General features: G+C 33.9%; 11 protein-coding genes across 11 annotated transcripts; 7 read left to right on the top strand and 4 right to left on the bottom strand.

Annotated features, from left to right (window-relative positions):
- Positions 1–208: 208 nt before the first annotated feature.
- NESG_01274 (uncharacterized protein) lies at positions 209–1,189 on the top strand (the record flags this gene model as incomplete). Its single annotated transcript, XM_053048908.1, has 1 exon — positions 209–1,189. One exon carries the CDS (start codon positions 209–211, stop codon positions 1,187–1,189), a length of 981 nt encoding a protein of 326 aa, XP_052904713.1.
- A 151-nt stretch (positions 1,190–1,340) lies between these two features.
- On the top strand, positions 1,341–2,465 carry NESG_01273 (uncharacterized protein; the record flags this gene model as incomplete). The annotated part of the gene is made up of 1 exon (XM_053048907.1): positions 1,341–2,465. One exon carries the CDS (start codon positions 1,341–1,343, stop codon positions 2,463–2,465), a length of 1,125 nt encoding a protein of 374 aa, XP_052904712.1.
- Positions 2,466–2,601: 136 nt separating this feature from the next.
- Positions 2,602–4,803, bottom strand: NESG_01272 (uncharacterized protein; the record flags this gene model as incomplete). The annotated part of the gene is made up of 1 exon (XM_053048906.1): positions 2,602–4,803. The coding sequence occupies one exon, from the start codon at positions 4,801–4,803 to the stop codon at positions 2,602–2,604; it is 2,202 nt and encodes a 733-aa protein (XP_052904711.1).
- Positions 4,804–5,208: 405 nt separating this feature from the next.
- Positions 5,209–5,436, top strand: NESG_01271 (uncharacterized protein; the record flags this gene model as incomplete). The annotated part of the gene is made up of 1 exon (XM_053048905.1): positions 5,209–5,436. The coding sequence occupies one exon, from the start codon at positions 5,209–5,211 to the stop codon at positions 5,434–5,436; it is 228 nt and encodes a 75-aa protein (XP_052904710.1).
- A 544-nt stretch (positions 5,437–5,980) lies between these two features.
- On the top strand, positions 5,981–6,697 carry NESG_01270 (uncharacterized protein; the record flags this gene model as incomplete). Its single annotated transcript, XM_053048904.1, has 1 exon — positions 5,981–6,697. The coding sequence occupies one exon, from the start codon at positions 5,981–5,983 to the stop codon at positions 6,695–6,697; it is 717 nt and encodes a 238-aa protein (XP_052904709.1).
- Positions 6,698–7,025: 328 nt separating this feature from the next.
- NESG_01269 (uncharacterized protein) lies at positions 7,026–7,322 on the bottom strand (the record flags this gene model as incomplete). Its single annotated transcript, XM_053048903.1, has 1 exon — positions 7,026–7,322. The coding sequence occupies one exon, from the start codon at positions 7,320–7,322 to the stop codon at positions 7,026–7,028; it is 297 nt and encodes a 98-aa protein (XP_052904708.1).
- Positions 7,323–7,865: 543 nt separating this feature from the next.
- On the top strand, positions 7,866–9,551 carry NESG_01268 (uncharacterized protein; the record flags this gene model as incomplete). The annotated part of the gene is made up of 1 exon (XM_053048902.1): positions 7,866–9,551. The coding sequence occupies one exon, from the start codon at positions 7,866–7,868 to the stop codon at positions 9,549–9,551; it is 1,686 nt and encodes a 561-aa protein (XP_052904707.1).
- Positions 9,552–10,388: 837 nt separating this feature from the next.
- NESG_01267 (uncharacterized protein) lies at positions 10,389–10,736 on the bottom strand (the record flags this gene model as incomplete). Its single annotated transcript, XM_053048901.1, has 1 exon — positions 10,389–10,736. The coding sequence occupies one exon, from the start codon at positions 10,734–10,736 to the stop codon at positions 10,389–10,391; it is 348 nt and encodes a 115-aa protein (XP_052904706.1).
- Positions 10,737–10,875: 139 nt separating this feature from the next.
- Positions 10,876–11,439, bottom strand: NESG_01266 (uncharacterized protein; the record flags this gene model as incomplete). Its single annotated transcript, XM_053048900.1, has 1 exon — positions 10,876–11,439. The coding sequence occupies one exon, from the start codon at positions 11,437–11,439 to the stop codon at positions 10,876–10,878; it is 564 nt and encodes a 187-aa protein (XP_052904705.1).
- Positions 11,440–13,222: 1,783 nt separating this feature from the next.
- Positions 13,223–13,780, top strand: NESG_01265 (uncharacterized protein; the record flags this gene model as incomplete). Its single annotated transcript, XM_053048899.1, has 1 exon — positions 13,223–13,780. The coding sequence occupies one exon, from the start codon at positions 13,223–13,225 to the stop codon at positions 13,778–13,780; it is 558 nt and encodes a 185-aa protein (XP_052904704.1).
- A 1,509-nt stretch (positions 13,781–15,289) lies between these two features.
- Positions 15,290–16,462, top strand: NESG_01264 (uncharacterized protein; the record flags this gene model as incomplete). The annotated part of the gene is made up of 1 exon (XM_053048898.1): positions 15,290–16,462. One exon carries the CDS (start codon positions 15,290–15,292, stop codon positions 16,460–16,462), a length of 1,173 nt encoding a protein of 390 aa, XP_052904703.1.
- Between the last annotated feature and the right edge of the window lie 111 nt (positions 16,463–16,573).

Raw genomic sequence — 16,573 nt, 5'->3', positions numbered from 1 at the left:
CTCCTCATATTGCACAGGCGTGTATACAACATGAATTATATTATAATTTCAGATAATTTATCTGGGATGTACACGGGAGTATTTCTTGTAGTAATATATGCTGTGCTGTTTAATAACAAGATAGCCTGAATATACAGCCTGATATAACCTTATAATTACAGGAGTATGATATTTTTCTTTATTTTTCTTTTCTTTTTTATTTGCATGCATGAACTTAAAGAGTGTTCTCATTGGAAAGTATAAAATCCTGGGCAAAATAGGATCCGGTGCCTTTGGAGATATCTACGAAGGAGAGTGCCAAGAGACCGGGAAAAAAGTGGCAATAAAAATAGAAAAGAAGCCAGGATCCTCCCAATTGTCATATGAGAAGTGTATCTATAAGATGCTCAAGACGGACAGTAATTATATTCCTGCAATTTACCAGTCAGGCACTCTGAACATGTCAGACACAAAGAGGTCCTTCTTAGTGATGGATCTGCTAGGGCCTTCTCTCGAGTCTCTTTTTAACTACTGCGAAAGAAAGTTCTCCCTGAAAACAGTTCTTATGCTCGCAGAGATGCTCATAACCCGAATAGAATTCCTGCATTATAAGCACATAGTGCATAGAGATATAAAGCCAGATAACTTTCTGTTTGGGATATCCGGGGACAGCAAGGAATTAGGCGAGTCCCTGTCCAAGAACGCCTTCTTTATAGTGGACTTTGGCTTGGCGTATGTATACCGTACGTCAAATTACACGCACAAGCCAATGACCACGAAAAACAAGCTGCTGGGAACTGTAAGGTATGTCTCGCTGCACACGCACAATGGAATAAACCAAAGCAGGCGGGACGACTTGGAGTCTTTGGCATACATGCTGATATACTTCATGAAGGGAAAGCTTCCCTGGCAGAGCGTCAAGTCAGAAACAAAGGAGATGCGGTACGGAATAATAGGAATGATAAAGCAAACAATAGGAATAGATAAATTGTGCAGCGGAATAGACCCTGCATTCCATGAATTTTTAGAATACACCAGGCGGTTAGACTATGATGAAATGCCAGATTATTTGTACATTAAGCGCATATTCAGCAATGCCATGATCCAAAACAACTTCGTGTACGACTTTAATTTTGATTGGTACTTGAGATATAAAGAGACAAATGAGCCCATAAAGAGATGCATGAAGGGACCAAAGGCCTGTCCGTAAAATAGTGAAATAAAGAAATAGATCATGCTAGGTTTACAGACTTATTCAGGAATACCATTTGTTTCAAATACCCAAGAGTATACGCTAAACTGCAAGTGCAAAAATCAACCAGAATATAAATAAAACAGAAAAGTATTTTATTTTTTAGCGTATGTGCGATAGACCAGTTACATCTGAAAGTATCACTCTGACAGACTGTCTTTCATGTGCTGGCTGCGTATCGATCACAGATGAGTCAGAGTCAGAGTACAAAGCAGCAATTGAAATGATTAAAAATGGAGGCGTAAATATAATTATAACACCACAGGCCAAAATGTCACTATTTGTCACACACAGCGCAAAGAAGAATAAAACATTTAGGGAGTTTGAATATGCATTGGTTAAGTACTTGGCTAAGTATAAGAATATAGTGATAGACAGTACTGTAGGAAGCAAACTATTATTGCAGAAGGAAATAGACCTAGTATCAAGAAGTGCTCTGGAGGGCGACAAAAGTGCCCCAATTATAAGTACAATATGCCCAGGAACTGTTTTATATCTAGTGAATACGCTGGGCGCAGATATAAAACTCAGTAATAATCTGTCTCCAGTGGAATTATCAAGTAAATACGTTAATGCGATCTACAATGACAACCCGAATGTATCTATAGTTATGTGTAAAGATAAGAGAATCGAAGCAAAGAAGAATTCTTGCATAAAATATGCAATTACCACTAAAGAGTTCTACGATCACTTTCTGAAGGAAGCCTGGGAGGATAAAAATGATTTAGAAGCTCAGAATGAATTCAAGCAAAATAATGAAGAATATTCAGAATTTGAGCGTAAATATAGTGTAGCAAGGATATTAGATGGATCAACTTCTGGTGGGGTTTTTGAAGGAGTACTTGCATATTTGCTAAAAGCAGAAAATACTTCTGACTCACTGGAAGTAATAAAAAAGATTCCAAAGCACATTGAATTCCTCCTCCCAAAAGAGAATAAAAAAGTTCTGCAGCTATTCGGGAGCAGCAGAATTATTTCTTTCATCTCAAAAGTCAAAAAGAACCCATCTGTTCTCTTAGAGTATTTGTACATAGAGATGAATATGTGCATAGGAGGATGCTTATTTGGGCCATCCCAAAGCTCTGTTGTAAATAGTCAATTATACATGGAAATAATGCAAGATTCTTTGTCACAGGAAGCAGTGCAAGTTGATCCTTCCATGATCAAAGAGACCAGAGCATTCGGGTGCTACAAAAAGTCAAAGGAAAAAAGAAATTATTTAGTAGAGTGGTAAAGAGGCTACCCAACCAAAAAAAGCTTAGACCAGCTTAACCCAAATAAATTCCATGAAAATAAACCCAAATTTATTTCTAGCCATAAAATGTCCTGTAGATGATGCATACGCCATGCATTCAAGTTATTCAGCACGTTTAGGATAAAAAATATTCCTTGGATGTTAGAAACCGATGCAAATTCATGATTTCCAACTTAGTGTAAACCTGGATTATTTTACACTCGTCTTTATGCTGTAAATCCGTTAAGTATTTGTCTTCTAAGAAGAGCATACTAAATCGTAGTATTTGATATGAAAAAAGTCTAGGAGTCTCCTTAATACTGACTCTGGATGTATTATTCATCACGCTTATCTGTATTGCTACATTTAAATCCCCAAGCCTATAGTATATTCCTATATTCCCTGTTATTTGTAAAATGCAGCCATCCTTTAGCACCACTGAAATATCTGAAAGTTTCACCTCCATGTGCATATAGTCTTTCAGGCTATACTTATTCGAATTAAGCGAAAAGTTAGCAAGAATAGAAGAAAAAATATCAACCAAGAGACTCTCTAGTCTAAGATAATACTCAGCACAGTCTCTTTTGTCCTTTGATGTTCTTTCTATTTCACAGAAAATCGCACTGAATTGATTCTTCACAGATGCAGGCTGTCCCGTTACATCCATAATAACCAAAATAATCGATAAAATATCCGACTTAATCTGATTCTTCTTCTCTCCCACATATGCAGACCCAGGGATATTTAAGCCTGCAACAACCATATTCCAGTCCTTATGCACTTCATTAGATATTTTTGTAGTTGTATACGAATTTTCACTATTCATGTGCTCATAATTACTATTTTCCTCAGGTAAATTCCTCTCAGAACTGCTTGGCATAGTCTCATTACATGCATATGATTCTATCCCATCATCTGCGCCTATCTCCATGGTAACAGGAATAAATTCACCCTCAGACGAATAGTCACTGTATATACTAGAAGTTTCACTCTCTAGGCTAGAATGTTCACATAAAATACTACTGTGCAGAAAGTATACACTAAAGAATTTTTTAAATTCGTATGACGCATTGGGCATATGCTCTATAGTATATCTCTTTTCCGCCAGATTATACAGCAGGCACAAGAATATATTCATTATAGTGGTTTCTGTGGTATTACTAAAGAAAGAATTCGAATTATTTGCGTGCTTGCCCTGGGCCTTGTCATAAAGCGGGATATAGCCCGGAGCAGGGAAAGATTCATCAAAGTAAATTGGCAGCATCTGGTGCTTTGCCAGATTAAGCCCCATATACAGTGTGTGCACATATTCTGTGTATGTGGTTTTTATGGATGCGTTTTTCTCGCATACACAAAACAGATTGTCATAAATATTCTTTAATTTTGATGATTGTGTGATTTTAATCTGTTCAGATAGTATTTTGTGCACTCTCTGAATGAAAGCTTTTATTTCACTCAAACTATTCATTGTTTGATAGATATATTGCTGCATGTACCATATCGTACTTTTATGGAAATCCCCATACCTTACTCTGTGCTCAGTATAATCCGCACCCATATCCACACTATTTTCAGTCTCTTGGTCTACCGTATGCAAGAAGAACTTATTAAGAATATATTTCACATGGTTATAACAAGTAGGCATATTAATATACGTATGTTCCTGTGGTGCATGCGTATTAAGATTAACAGAGAATGCATATGTCTTTGTATGCAGTGTATTACATTCTAGTGAAGGTAGCTGCAATATAAGTGTCTTTTCGTCTAATTTTAAAGATAGATCAGCACCTTGTGCGATTAAAAATAACGATGCCAGAAGGGTATGGTAATATATATGCGTATTCTTATGGTATTCCAGGAATACTTTAAATCCATCATTAGAGGATGTCCCATATCTATTAGTATTTTCAACCAGAAAGAAGTTTTCCTTGAATTTAATATGGTCTGGCTCTGTGGGATATAATTGGGGTATGCTTATCTTGGTGTCAACCACTAGCTTTGCCAGAATTATTTCTTCTGATTTTTTTAGGTCTAAGAGTGGTCTGTGCATGAGTGTTTTGTTTAAACTGTAGCATGCATTGCTTAAATATGCCCACAGTGGGTTTAGTGGACCCTCTTCATTCAGTTTCACAATGCTGTCACTTGTCTCATGAATGATTTCTTCACATAAGAACTTAATATTCTTAAAGGGCAGTGCGAAAAGTACATGGCAGTGTGTCATAATTGCAAGAATCATTGAAAACTTCATTTTATGTGGATATTTGGTCTTAATTGATTCTTTTCTTCTTGAGTATTTCATTATTTCATACTCTTCTCTTATCTTTGCATTATTATTCATTTTTAAAATAAAAGCTTTCAAAATAAATATTTTTACAGATCAAATCGGCCATAAGTCATGAATATTTTTGCAAGACTTAGTACACTATATGTAAAAAGTTTTGTCAGCTTCGGGATAAAGTGGATTAAGTCTTGTCATTTTCGGAATAGAGTGGAAATAGTCTTGTCATAAGTATATCCAGAATTTAATCCACATATAAAACATTCAAGACTTTTTACACCCACATCATAAGTCCTGTCAATCCTATCAAGACTTATTCCACTAGTACCATAAGTCCTGCATATCCTTACTAACTCTAACACATATCCATTACTTATTCCACTAGTGCCATAAGTCCTGCCTAAATATCCAAGACTTAATCCACCTGCGTAATAAGTCTTGCCATATATTTTTTTATTATTCCACATGAATAAATGGCTTCCCCCTAAGAGACTTCTCCCTTCAGTATCTTATAACCAGAATATTCCTACAGCATATACTAATAATATACATAATAACACATGTAATACTACATATACTATAAGCTTAATAGGCAATAGATCAAATTATATACCAAATATAAACTATTCTGCTTTATTATGCGATATTACAGTTGCAGAAATAACAGAGTTAATAAATACACTAGAGACATAACTTATGGCACCAGTGGATTAAGCCTTGGTGAATATAACAGGACTTTTTATATGTGGTATAAAAAGTAATGGATTTGTAGTGTATTTAGTCGTATATTGCAGAATATATGGCACTAGTGGATTAAGTAATGATAGAAGTGGCAGGACTTACAGTACTAGTGGAATAAATTGTGTAATATATGACAAGACTTAATCCACATTATATAAATTGGACAAGACTTAATCCACTTTGACAAGACTTATGGCACAATAATAAATGTATTACAACTTTATGCAGGACTTTTTCCTCTTTAACTTAAAAATGACAAGACTTAATCCACATTCTATAAAATTGACAAGACTTAATCCGCTAATAATAATCTAATAATAACAAAATATAACCAATAATACCCATTATATATCCTGTATATACACTATATATACACATTATATACACTAATACCCACTAATATTATAGTGCCATAAGTCTTGTCATAAAATACGACTAATTACAACATAAACATTACCAAGACTTAATGCATAAATAATAAAATATAAAATATTTTATGGACAGAACAAAAGAATTCAGAGACACCATAAATACAACAGGAATTCCCCAACAGAATAATTCAATACAAGACTCCCCCCTTACATCCTTACTAAATATATCCAGGGACCTAAGAATTACCTTAAATTCTGCATATACAGAATTAAAAACAAAAAGAATAATAAATTATTCTGAATTCGAACCCACCATAAAATCGGGTATCCAGGAGTGCATCAAAACCATCCACCTTCTAGAACAAAATAATATTACATATTACAAAAACATAATAACAAACCTACTAGCCCTAATAAAACGCACAGAAATCAAGCTAGAAGAAGTCAAAGCAAAAAGAACAAGGGTCTCCCTTAATATTGCCCTAGAACCAGAAAGATCCTCCGTGGTAAAGCCAAAACCCATTTTATTGCAGACCTTGCAAGAAGAAAATGACAGAATTTTAGAGCGAGCCAGACTATCAGACAGAGAATTGCTTAAGATCAACAGGAAAGTATCTGAGATAGACGTATTACAACGCCTTATAACAGAAGAATTATTCCTGCAGGATGAGCGCATTGATGTCATAATTAATAAGACAAAGACTGCATCTGTGGATGTCAAGATCAGTCGGGGGTACCTTAGAAAGGGAACAGAGAGCAAAAGTAGAATGAAAGGGTTTATTTCATTATTTATTATGATACTTTCTATTGTATTAATAATATTACATCTTGGAAATAAATAAAAATAGTTAAATGTAGGCAAGACTTATTACACATTGTATAGGACTTAATCCACATTGTACAGAATATATGGCGTAAGTGACAGGACTTAATCCACTTTATCCTGAAACTGACAAGACTTAATCTACTTATGAAATATTCAAGACTTTTTATACCCTGTCCATAAGTCCTGTCATATTATCCATTACTTATTCCACACTATCCATAAGTCTTGTCATATATGACTAAATACAACACATATTCATTACCTATTACACCCACATATTAAGTCCTGTCAATTCTATCAAGACTTAATCCACTAGTACCATATATTCTGCATAACCAACCATATCACATGCGATAAAGTCTCTCACTTAACTTACGCCCTAATAACCCTGTTACACCCATGGATACACCCGTTAGACCCCCTTTAATACCCCTAATCACCAACTTATCCGATTTTTCACCAAAAAAATACCCAGAATACATTCCTGCCTTGAAATATCCCATTCCCCCCTGTATATAATACGTAAATAACCCATTCCACAGTGTAGATGACTTATTTAGTCGTAAATTACAACAGGATAATATTTCATTCATAAGAAATACGCGGCCCACTTCTTCCACGCCCTTCATAACACGAAACATAAAATATTAAAATATTCCCACTGTATTTAGTCTAACCCCACTGTAATATAGACTAACTTATATTCCTGTTGTATTTAGTCTATTTCCTGTTATATTCCAACTGTATTTATGACTAACTCATATATTCTTGTTGTATTTAGTCTATTTCCTGTTATATTTAGTATATTCCCAGTGTATTTAGTCTATTCTGTGTAATTCTATTATATTTAGTATATTTATTCTATCCTGTTGTAAAATAGACTAATTTCCCGTTGTAATTAGTCATATCCCATATATACCCCTTATATATCCATAATTACTCTATCCTGTTGTATTTGTGACTAACTTATATTCTGTTGTAATATAGACTAACTATTATATTCTGTTGTATTTATGACTAACTCCTATTCCCTGTTGTAATATATACTATTTATATTCTGTTGTAATATAGACTAACTCACTCTCCCACTGTATTTAGTCTATTCCCACTGTATTTATGACTAACTAGTAATGAATTAGTCTACCCCTGTTGTATTTATAAATATTTTATATTTTTTTATTACCATGGGGGCAGATGCACTAATTACCACGGACATAAGTAATGTTGATCTATCTGGCTTATATAATATGGCAAATACGCTAGGAATATGCAGGATAATTAATAAATTAAGGACCACCCCTAATTACAACAGGTTCATACTTTATTATATTAATAATATAAATAGTAACAGTATAACATACAGGGCGTGTAATATATTGCAGGGGAAGGAGTGCAAATGCGAAATAAAAAGTAGAGAGGGAGGGGGAGTTGAACCTGGCTGTGATAATTTAATTGTAGAGTCTAATCTATTACACCTTCTTACACTTAATTTACATAATAAGGTAATATTGTATAAACTTATTGATATAATAAGTATATGTAATATTAGTAATATTATTAAGTATATATGTGATGTGGATGTATTAATGGAGTATGTGCATGTATTGTATGTGTATGGTTATTATTATGAGTCGTATCGCATGATATTGAATATTTCTGGTAAATTTGGGGATTTGGTGAAAATTAGTCCAGAAATTAATATAATAAGGTTTGCATTATTTTTGAAATATTTTCAAAATAATTATAGGATGTATGGTAATATAATAAGGTTATTATTACCATATATGGAAATATTACCGGATAAGGAAATATTGAAATATCAAAAATATCAAAAAGTAATAACGGATTATGATAAATACATAAATACAAAAAATATTGGGGGAGTTGAACCTGGTCATAAAACTAAAAATAGTTCACAAGAAGGGGGAGTTGAACCTGTGCCCAGCAGCAATATATCTTGCAGTATGGATAAGATGGAGGTGAATAATTGGCAGTGGTATACTAGTGTGATTAATAGTTCTGTGAGTATACAGGACGTAGATGAATTAATTGATAGAATTTCATTCTTGAAAATGCACAGGTTAAGCTATACGTATAAAAATGGGATACTATCTGTGGGTGAGGGAAATACATCCAGCACATACATAGATTACATAAGCGAGTTAGACAAAGATTATGGCGCAGCTGCTAAAATAGACCGTGTTAAGGGATATGCTGAGATAGATACAGTTAAGAAGAGTACTGCAATGGGAAACCCAGGGGTATCTCAGGTTAAGCAGAGTATAGTGAAGGGTGACCTGAAGAAGTTTAAGAGCAAAATAATGGTGCTTTTTGAAAGGAGAGAATATTTATTAAGGAATACGTTAAAGAATTCATTAAAGAATAATCAAAATTTTATTAATGAAAATAACCAATTAGACAGAGTTAGAGTGGCTGAATTGGCAGTTATAAATGACAGGTTTAAAATTGCAAAGAAAAAGCAATTATTAGCCCTGGAAATTATTGTAGAATCAAATCCTGTTGTAACGGAATTAATGGAAAAATTAATGAAATTATTGCCAGAATCAAAATTATCCGAATCAAAACAAATACCTGAAAGAATAACGGAAAAACAACCAGAGAAATTCACAGAGAAGTTCCCACAAGAAGAAGAAAAAGTCCACTGGAAAGTAAAGAAGACAGAATTTATTGCACAAGCACCAGAAGATGACCAGTCGGGGGTGTATAGACCACCAACCCGTGAATCAAATTTCCTTCAGTTCAATAATTTCAAGAAAAATGAAAGTGAAGGGGTTCCTGTTTGGAATAAAAGAGAAAAAGAAGAGCCAGAAGAGGCCCCTAAAGCAAACAAATTCGTATGGAAGAAATAAAGTAAAGTTAAATTTATTCATATTCATATTAGTCTATATTACAACAGGGAGTATACTAAGTATAACGGGAATATATGTGTTAGTCTATATTATAACAGGATATGACTAAATACAACAGAGAGTATACTAAGTATAACAGGAAGGATGAGTTAGTCTATATTACAGTGGGAGTATACTAAGTATAATAGAGAGTATTAGTTAGTCTATATTCAGCGTATATTTTGATTATTGGGGTGGATTAAGTCCTGCACCAAGTGGATTAAGTCTTGTCTACCACGGATTAAGTTCTGTCTAACTAGCCATAAATCCTGTCATAGGTGGAAATAGTCCTATACAATGTGGAAATAGTCTTGTATTATTCTCAAACCCAAACCAGGATGCCCCAAAAAGGAAGTAGCCCGCGCAAATTCCAAATAAGGAAATTACTCAATTTAGTATTACCATATAGAGTATTACCACATAGGGTATTACTGTTTTAGGAAAGGCCCTAAAAGGAATTTCCTTTTTAGGATATTTCCCAAAACAGAACAAAATTGTGCCGCATAATAGCCCGCCTAAATATTCTTCTCTGACCTGGAAAGGGCTTTTATTCCACTTTGTGCCTTGGGCGGGCATTTCCCTCCGTCCCAAAATGGAAATAATTACCGGGAAATAATCAGAAAAAGACAAAAAAGGGCGGGAAAAAGGGCGGGAAAAAGGGCGGGAAAAATCAGAAAAAGGCGGGAAATTCAGGTTCTGCGAATTGATGCAAGCCCATTTCCACATATTATAGGACTATTTCCACCTAGTGCAGAACTTAATCCACATTGACAAGACTTATGGCTAACTAGACAGAACTTAATCCACTTTGTCATAACTTAATCCACTTGGTGCACAATATATGCCCGAAATAATATATGCCTCATAGAATATCTTTTTTATGTATACGCAGTGGCTATACGAAGCAATAGACATGCACATAACAGTAGAATTAAAGAAGGGCACAAGAATCAATGGGACACTCAGGGGAATAGACAGAAGAGAGAATATACACTTAGAAACAGACAAGTCATCAGTCATTATATCTAGCACAGCCATATCCTTACTTATTTTACCAAAAGAAATAAGACTAATTATGGGACACTGACAAGACTTATTCCACATTATACAGAACTTATTGCACATTATACAGAACTTATTCCACATTATACAAAACTTATTCCACTCCTTCCCAAAAATAACAAGACTTAATCCACATTACTAAAATATATTCCCAAAATGACAAGACTTAATCCACTTAGTCCAAAATATATTCCCCATATAATATAATAAATATAACCTGACTTTATTTCAAGTATTTCTTAATTGGGTCTATGAGTCTACTAGTATGCAGTACTGTATATGTGCATGATAAGAATATAATGCACAATATTGTGAATGATATCCCTATCAGCAGGAATGGCCTCCTACCAACCTTTTTCTTATCTTTAAACAAGAAATTAATGCTAAGGGAGTCAAAGGGATCATTTCTATTGAATATTTTAGACCTAAAACTAGTTGATTCCAAGAAATCCTTCTGATTTCCAATGTATTTCCCATCTAAACCATCTTTACTTCTAACGGGTATCTCATAGAATAAAATATCCTTGATTATTTTATCATTAATTGGGTCATTTACGCGCTTAAGCCGGACAGTGCGTCCTTCCTGTGAGATTATCAGCTCAAATAGGTACTTGCACAGTATTCTGGCATCATAAATAACGGGTTTTTGTTCATTTTTTAAAAATACTTTTGCAATCACATGCGATAAATTGTTTTTAAACGATTCATTTATAATTTCTGTGAAAGATTTTTGAGTGAAGGGTTCTATTTCTAAATTTAAGAAATTAATTGGTAATTTATCTTGCATTCTTGTTGTATCTGGTTATATTCTGTTATATTTATATTATGACTGAGACATTGTTAAGAAATGTTTTAAAATTTTATTCATGCAAGCAGAAGGGTTACTAATTCTGCAGAGGATTGTGGATACATTATTACAACGGGACAGGAAGAATTCCATTGAAAGGGAGTGTTATTTAGTCAGTTTAATTGGGAGGTTGGAAGGGATAGTGGGCGGGGGCGACGAGCGCAGGAAAGTGGAAGTAGTGAAGCGTCTAATTGAAGTTATATTACGGGGTGGTGAACAAGACAAGATTAATATATTATTATGTATGATAAGTAATATGTTTTAGATGGTGGATTAAGTCTTGTCATTTGTGACATTATTTATGGCACTAGGAGAATAAGTTTTGGATGTGATTGTGTTGTATTTAGTCTTATTTTGTGACATTATTTATGGCATGTGTGGAATAAGTCTTGGTGAAAGTGACAGAATATAATGTGGTATGTATAAAAAGTCTTGTCATTTTTGGGAAGGAGTGGATTAAGTCTTGTCCAATTTATAAAAAGTATATTAAGTCTTGTCTAGCACGGAAATAGTCTTGTCCCCTGAGTAATAAGTCCTGCGCTAAGTGTAAATAGTCTTGTCTCCTGCGTAATAAGTCCTGTAATAGGTGGAAATAGTCTTGTCCCCTGCGTAATATATTCTGCCCTAAGTGGAAATAGTCTTGTCCCCTGCGTAATAAGTCTTGCCCTAAGTAGAAATAGTCTTGTCACAATAGTCCCATCCATTTTTATTCCCCTGCTCAAGACTTTTTCCACCTGTCATAAGTCTTGTCCAAATAATCACAACTTGTTACACTATGTGTCATAAGTCTTGTCACCTAATAAAAATAATTTGTTCAAATATGTCACTATTCCCTGTATGACAGCAAGCAATCACTTCCATTCAATGGGGGCATCTCCGGCCAACTACATCCAAAATACCTCCATAACTTATTACACATAGTGTATTATATTATGAATAATTAGTCATTACTTTTTCCTTAATATCCATAAGTCTTGTCAATTTATTCATTACTTCTTACACATAGTGTATTATATTATGCATACCCTGACTAATTACACCATAATTTACATTATTTATTACACATAGTGTATTATATTCTGTCATATATTACATTACTTATTGCACCACATATAAATAGTCTTGTCAATTTATTAATTACTTCTTATACCACATATAAAAAGTCCTACTCATTTATTAATTACTTTTTCCTTAATATCCATAATTTCTGCAATATATAACTAAATACACCACATATTCATTATTTATTACACCACATATAAAAAGTCCTGCCATTTTCACCAAGAGTTATTCCACTCTATCCATAAGTCTTGTCAATTTATTCATTATTTATTCCATCCCCACCATATATTCTGTAATATATTACATTACTTATTACACATAGTACCATAAGTCCTGGATATCCCCACTAATCCAAACACAAATCCATCACTTTTTCCCCTCCTTCCATAAGTCCCACCCTATATTCCATCACTTTTCCCCCTCCTACCATAAGTCCCACCCAATATTCCATTACTTTTTACACAACATGTAAAAAGTCCTGTCCATATTTTCAAAATTAACCCCTGTAATATTTTCAAATAATTTCAAATTCCCAAGATATAAATAGACTAATCCACCATAAATTAACCTAATAGGTCCAAATTAAGTAATATACCCAATTAAGGAAATACTCAAATAGGAATCTCAACACATATAAATACAAATTAATTAACAACAAAATATGACTACAAGCCCTGACTCATATTTCGATAGTTTCCATAAGACACCACAAGGAGAATTCAAAAATACATATTATAACCCATTCCACGTTAAACCCAGGAAGAGAACAAGCAAAGAACAATTAGAATTATTAGAGAAGACATTTGAGACAAATATAAAGCCAGATGCCACCTTAAGGAAGGCCCTTGCGACTAAACTCAGGATGACCCCCAGGAGTGTACAAGTTTGGTTCCAAAATAAAAGAGCAAAGGTGAAAAACACGAAGGCACAAGAGAAGAAAGAAGAAGGAATCGAATTGGAGTCATTATTTATAAAGAAAGAAACAAAGAAGGATGACTATGAATGCTTCCTGTCTAATTACAGTGGATACACTGGGGATGGACATTTTATGCAGGATACGCATGAGTTTAAAGAAGAAGATTTGGAGACTTTGGATAAATTAGTGCTTGGGGAGGAGAATGTGGAGAAAAACAAGAAGAAGAACAAAAAAGATGATTATTGTTCATTCTATTCTATGTCTAATACTTTGCACTTTGATCCTAGCAATTATCTGAATTAAGAATAAAAGTATATTAGGTTTATTATGTATTATGGGTTATTGTGGATTAAGTCTTGGTGAGAATGACATTATATATGGTAGTATATGTAAAAAATAATGGAAGTATTTGTGTTGTAATTAGTCTTATTTTGTGACATTATATATGGTAGTATGTGTAATAAGTCTTGGTGGAAATGACATTATTTATAGTACTATGTGTAAAAAGTAATGAGCATGAATGTGGTGTAATTTATTAATTGGTTAGGTCATTATTTATAGTAGTATGTGTAATAAGTAATGTAATATATGACATTATATATAGTGCTATGTATAATAAGTCTTGATGATAATTGTGTTGTAATTTATTAATTAATGTGGGCAGGACTTAATATACTATGTGTAATAAGTCTTAGTAGAAATGACAGGACTTTTTGTATGTGGTGTAAAAAGTAATGGTAATATTTGTGACATTATATATAGTAGTATTTGTAATAAGTAATGCAATATATGGTAGAATATAATATACTATGTGTAATAAGTCTTTGTGTAAATTGTGTTATAATTTATTAATTAATTGTGACAAAATATAGTACACTATGTGCAAGAAGTAATAGTGAGAATGACAAAATATAATACACTATGTGTAATAAGTAATGAGCATAAATGTGTTATATTTAGTCGCAATATGTGATATAAGTTAATAGACTATGTGTAATAAGTGATGACTAATTGCTCACAATATAATACACTATGTGTAATTAATTACACACTTAATTACAACACTAATTAATCATAAATTAGTGCATTATTTATTACATATAGTGTAAGAAGTAATGACAATATAGACAGAACATAATGCACTATGTGTAATATGCCTTGTTTGTGATATATTAATTAATATATCTTAATTTGGAAATATTAAAAATAGAATGAGACTAAGACTAGTACGGTACAAGAAAAAGACTATTTCCAAATTGAGCAAAACTATTTCCAAATGGACAAGATCTATTGCTAAGGGGGCAAGACATATTGCTCAGGTGGAAAAACTTGCTGCTCAGAGGGCAGGATTATTTTCATCCATGACAAGATTTAATCCGCATATGCCAGGACTATTTCCATCTATGACAAGACCTAATCCAGTAGAGTTATTACTTAATCCACTTAGTGCAGAAAATAATCCATTTGGTGCAAGACTATTTCCACTTTGACAAGACTTAATCCACCTTAGTCTAAAAATGACAAAACTTAATCCACTTCATTCATTACTTAATATACTTCATTCATTACTTAATTCGCATTACCACAATTTATGCCACTCTTACAAGACTTAATCCACTTTTATAAAATATGACAAGACTTAATCCACTCAGTGCACAATATATTCCACTATGCACAATATAAACCCCCATATAAATAATCCGTATATATCACTATATAAATATCCTACGAACATAAATATCCTACAAACATAAATATCCCACTGTAATTCACTCCCTTTTCTTCTTTTTTTTTCTTCTTTTTTTAGCACATATGAAGTATCATAGCTTAACCATTAGACCAAACAATATTTACGTCCAGGAGAGCATGGAGAATGACACAATTATAAAGTCAGTCTCACTTACACCGTGCGTAGAAAAGGACAGTATTAGATCTAGTCTAATTGCCACAATAGATGGACAGCAGACAACCATCTGCAACTTACTCACAAACAAGATGGAAAGCAAAATACTTAATATTCCTGTTAAGCAAGGCGTAAGGATAGAACTAAGAACAGAAGGCGTAAATGAAATGGATATTTTATTCTTGGAGATGGACCCACATGAAGTAAACACAAATGAAGAAGAGACAGTATACAGAACTATACAGGTCCCTGGTAATGCATCACACACAGTAGATGAAATATCTGCAAGGATACTTAACGTGTCAATTGCATACACAGAAGAAGTAGTAGATGGAACGAGCAAAGTATTCATGAAGTCTAATGGAGAGACAACCTTGCTTGCAGAGTTGGAGATTGGCAGGAAGGAGTGCGAAGTAGTAGACGTACTTGCAGACGCACAGATGGAATTGGTCGTAGAGGGACCACATGCAATTGACTTCTTAATTGTAGAGGGCTCTAAGGGGGGACTCTTGGAAGATGCATCCTGTGAGGTAGAAGACGAACAGGACACAGAGGACGCACAGGAAAGCACCCCACAGGAAGAGAAGAACGAAGAAATGATCGGAGGGATAGTACCAGAGACCTGCCAGAAGGGTGAAAGAAAAAGGAAGTGCCCAGAAGAGACAGAAGAGCCAGAAGAGACACAGCCACAGGAAGAGAAGAAGGTGAAACTGTCGGAGGCAAAGAAGAAAGAAAGTGAAGAGAAGGTGGAGGAGACAGAAATAGAGACACAAAGCATGAATATCCCACAGGAAAATGCAGTTGTATCCGATATAAAGACTATCTCTGATGGAATTGGTAAGATTGTCGGTAAAAAGAGCTTTATAACCGCAGAGTACACTGTATCCTCTGGTGAGAATAAAAAAGAGTCTTTCAGCGAGGTAGTTTTAGTCAGAAGAATGGCAGATCACGCACACCTCAGATACTTCTCTGATGTGGTGAAGGGAGCCAGAGAGGGCGCTGTATTTAAGGCGGAAATTAAGGCAGCAGATGCCCATACGGAAGTGGTTTTGAATGTGGGGAAAATAAGAACAGGACAATAAATATTATCTTACGATGTGGTTTACAGTTCGATCAAAATTGATGGATACGTCAAATATGCAGGAGACATGAGATCTATTTGATCTTTGGATAAAATATAGAATATGAAATAA

This window comes from Nematocida ausubeli (genome assembly GCF_000738915.1).
Source record: "Nematocida ausubeli strain ERTm6 chromosome Unknown supercont2.3, whole genome shotgun sequence".
NCBI classification, from domain to species: domain Eukaryota; kingdom Fungi; phylum Microsporidia; genus Nematocida; species Nematocida ausubeli.
This window is presented reverse-complemented; position numbering and strand designations above follow the sequence as displayed.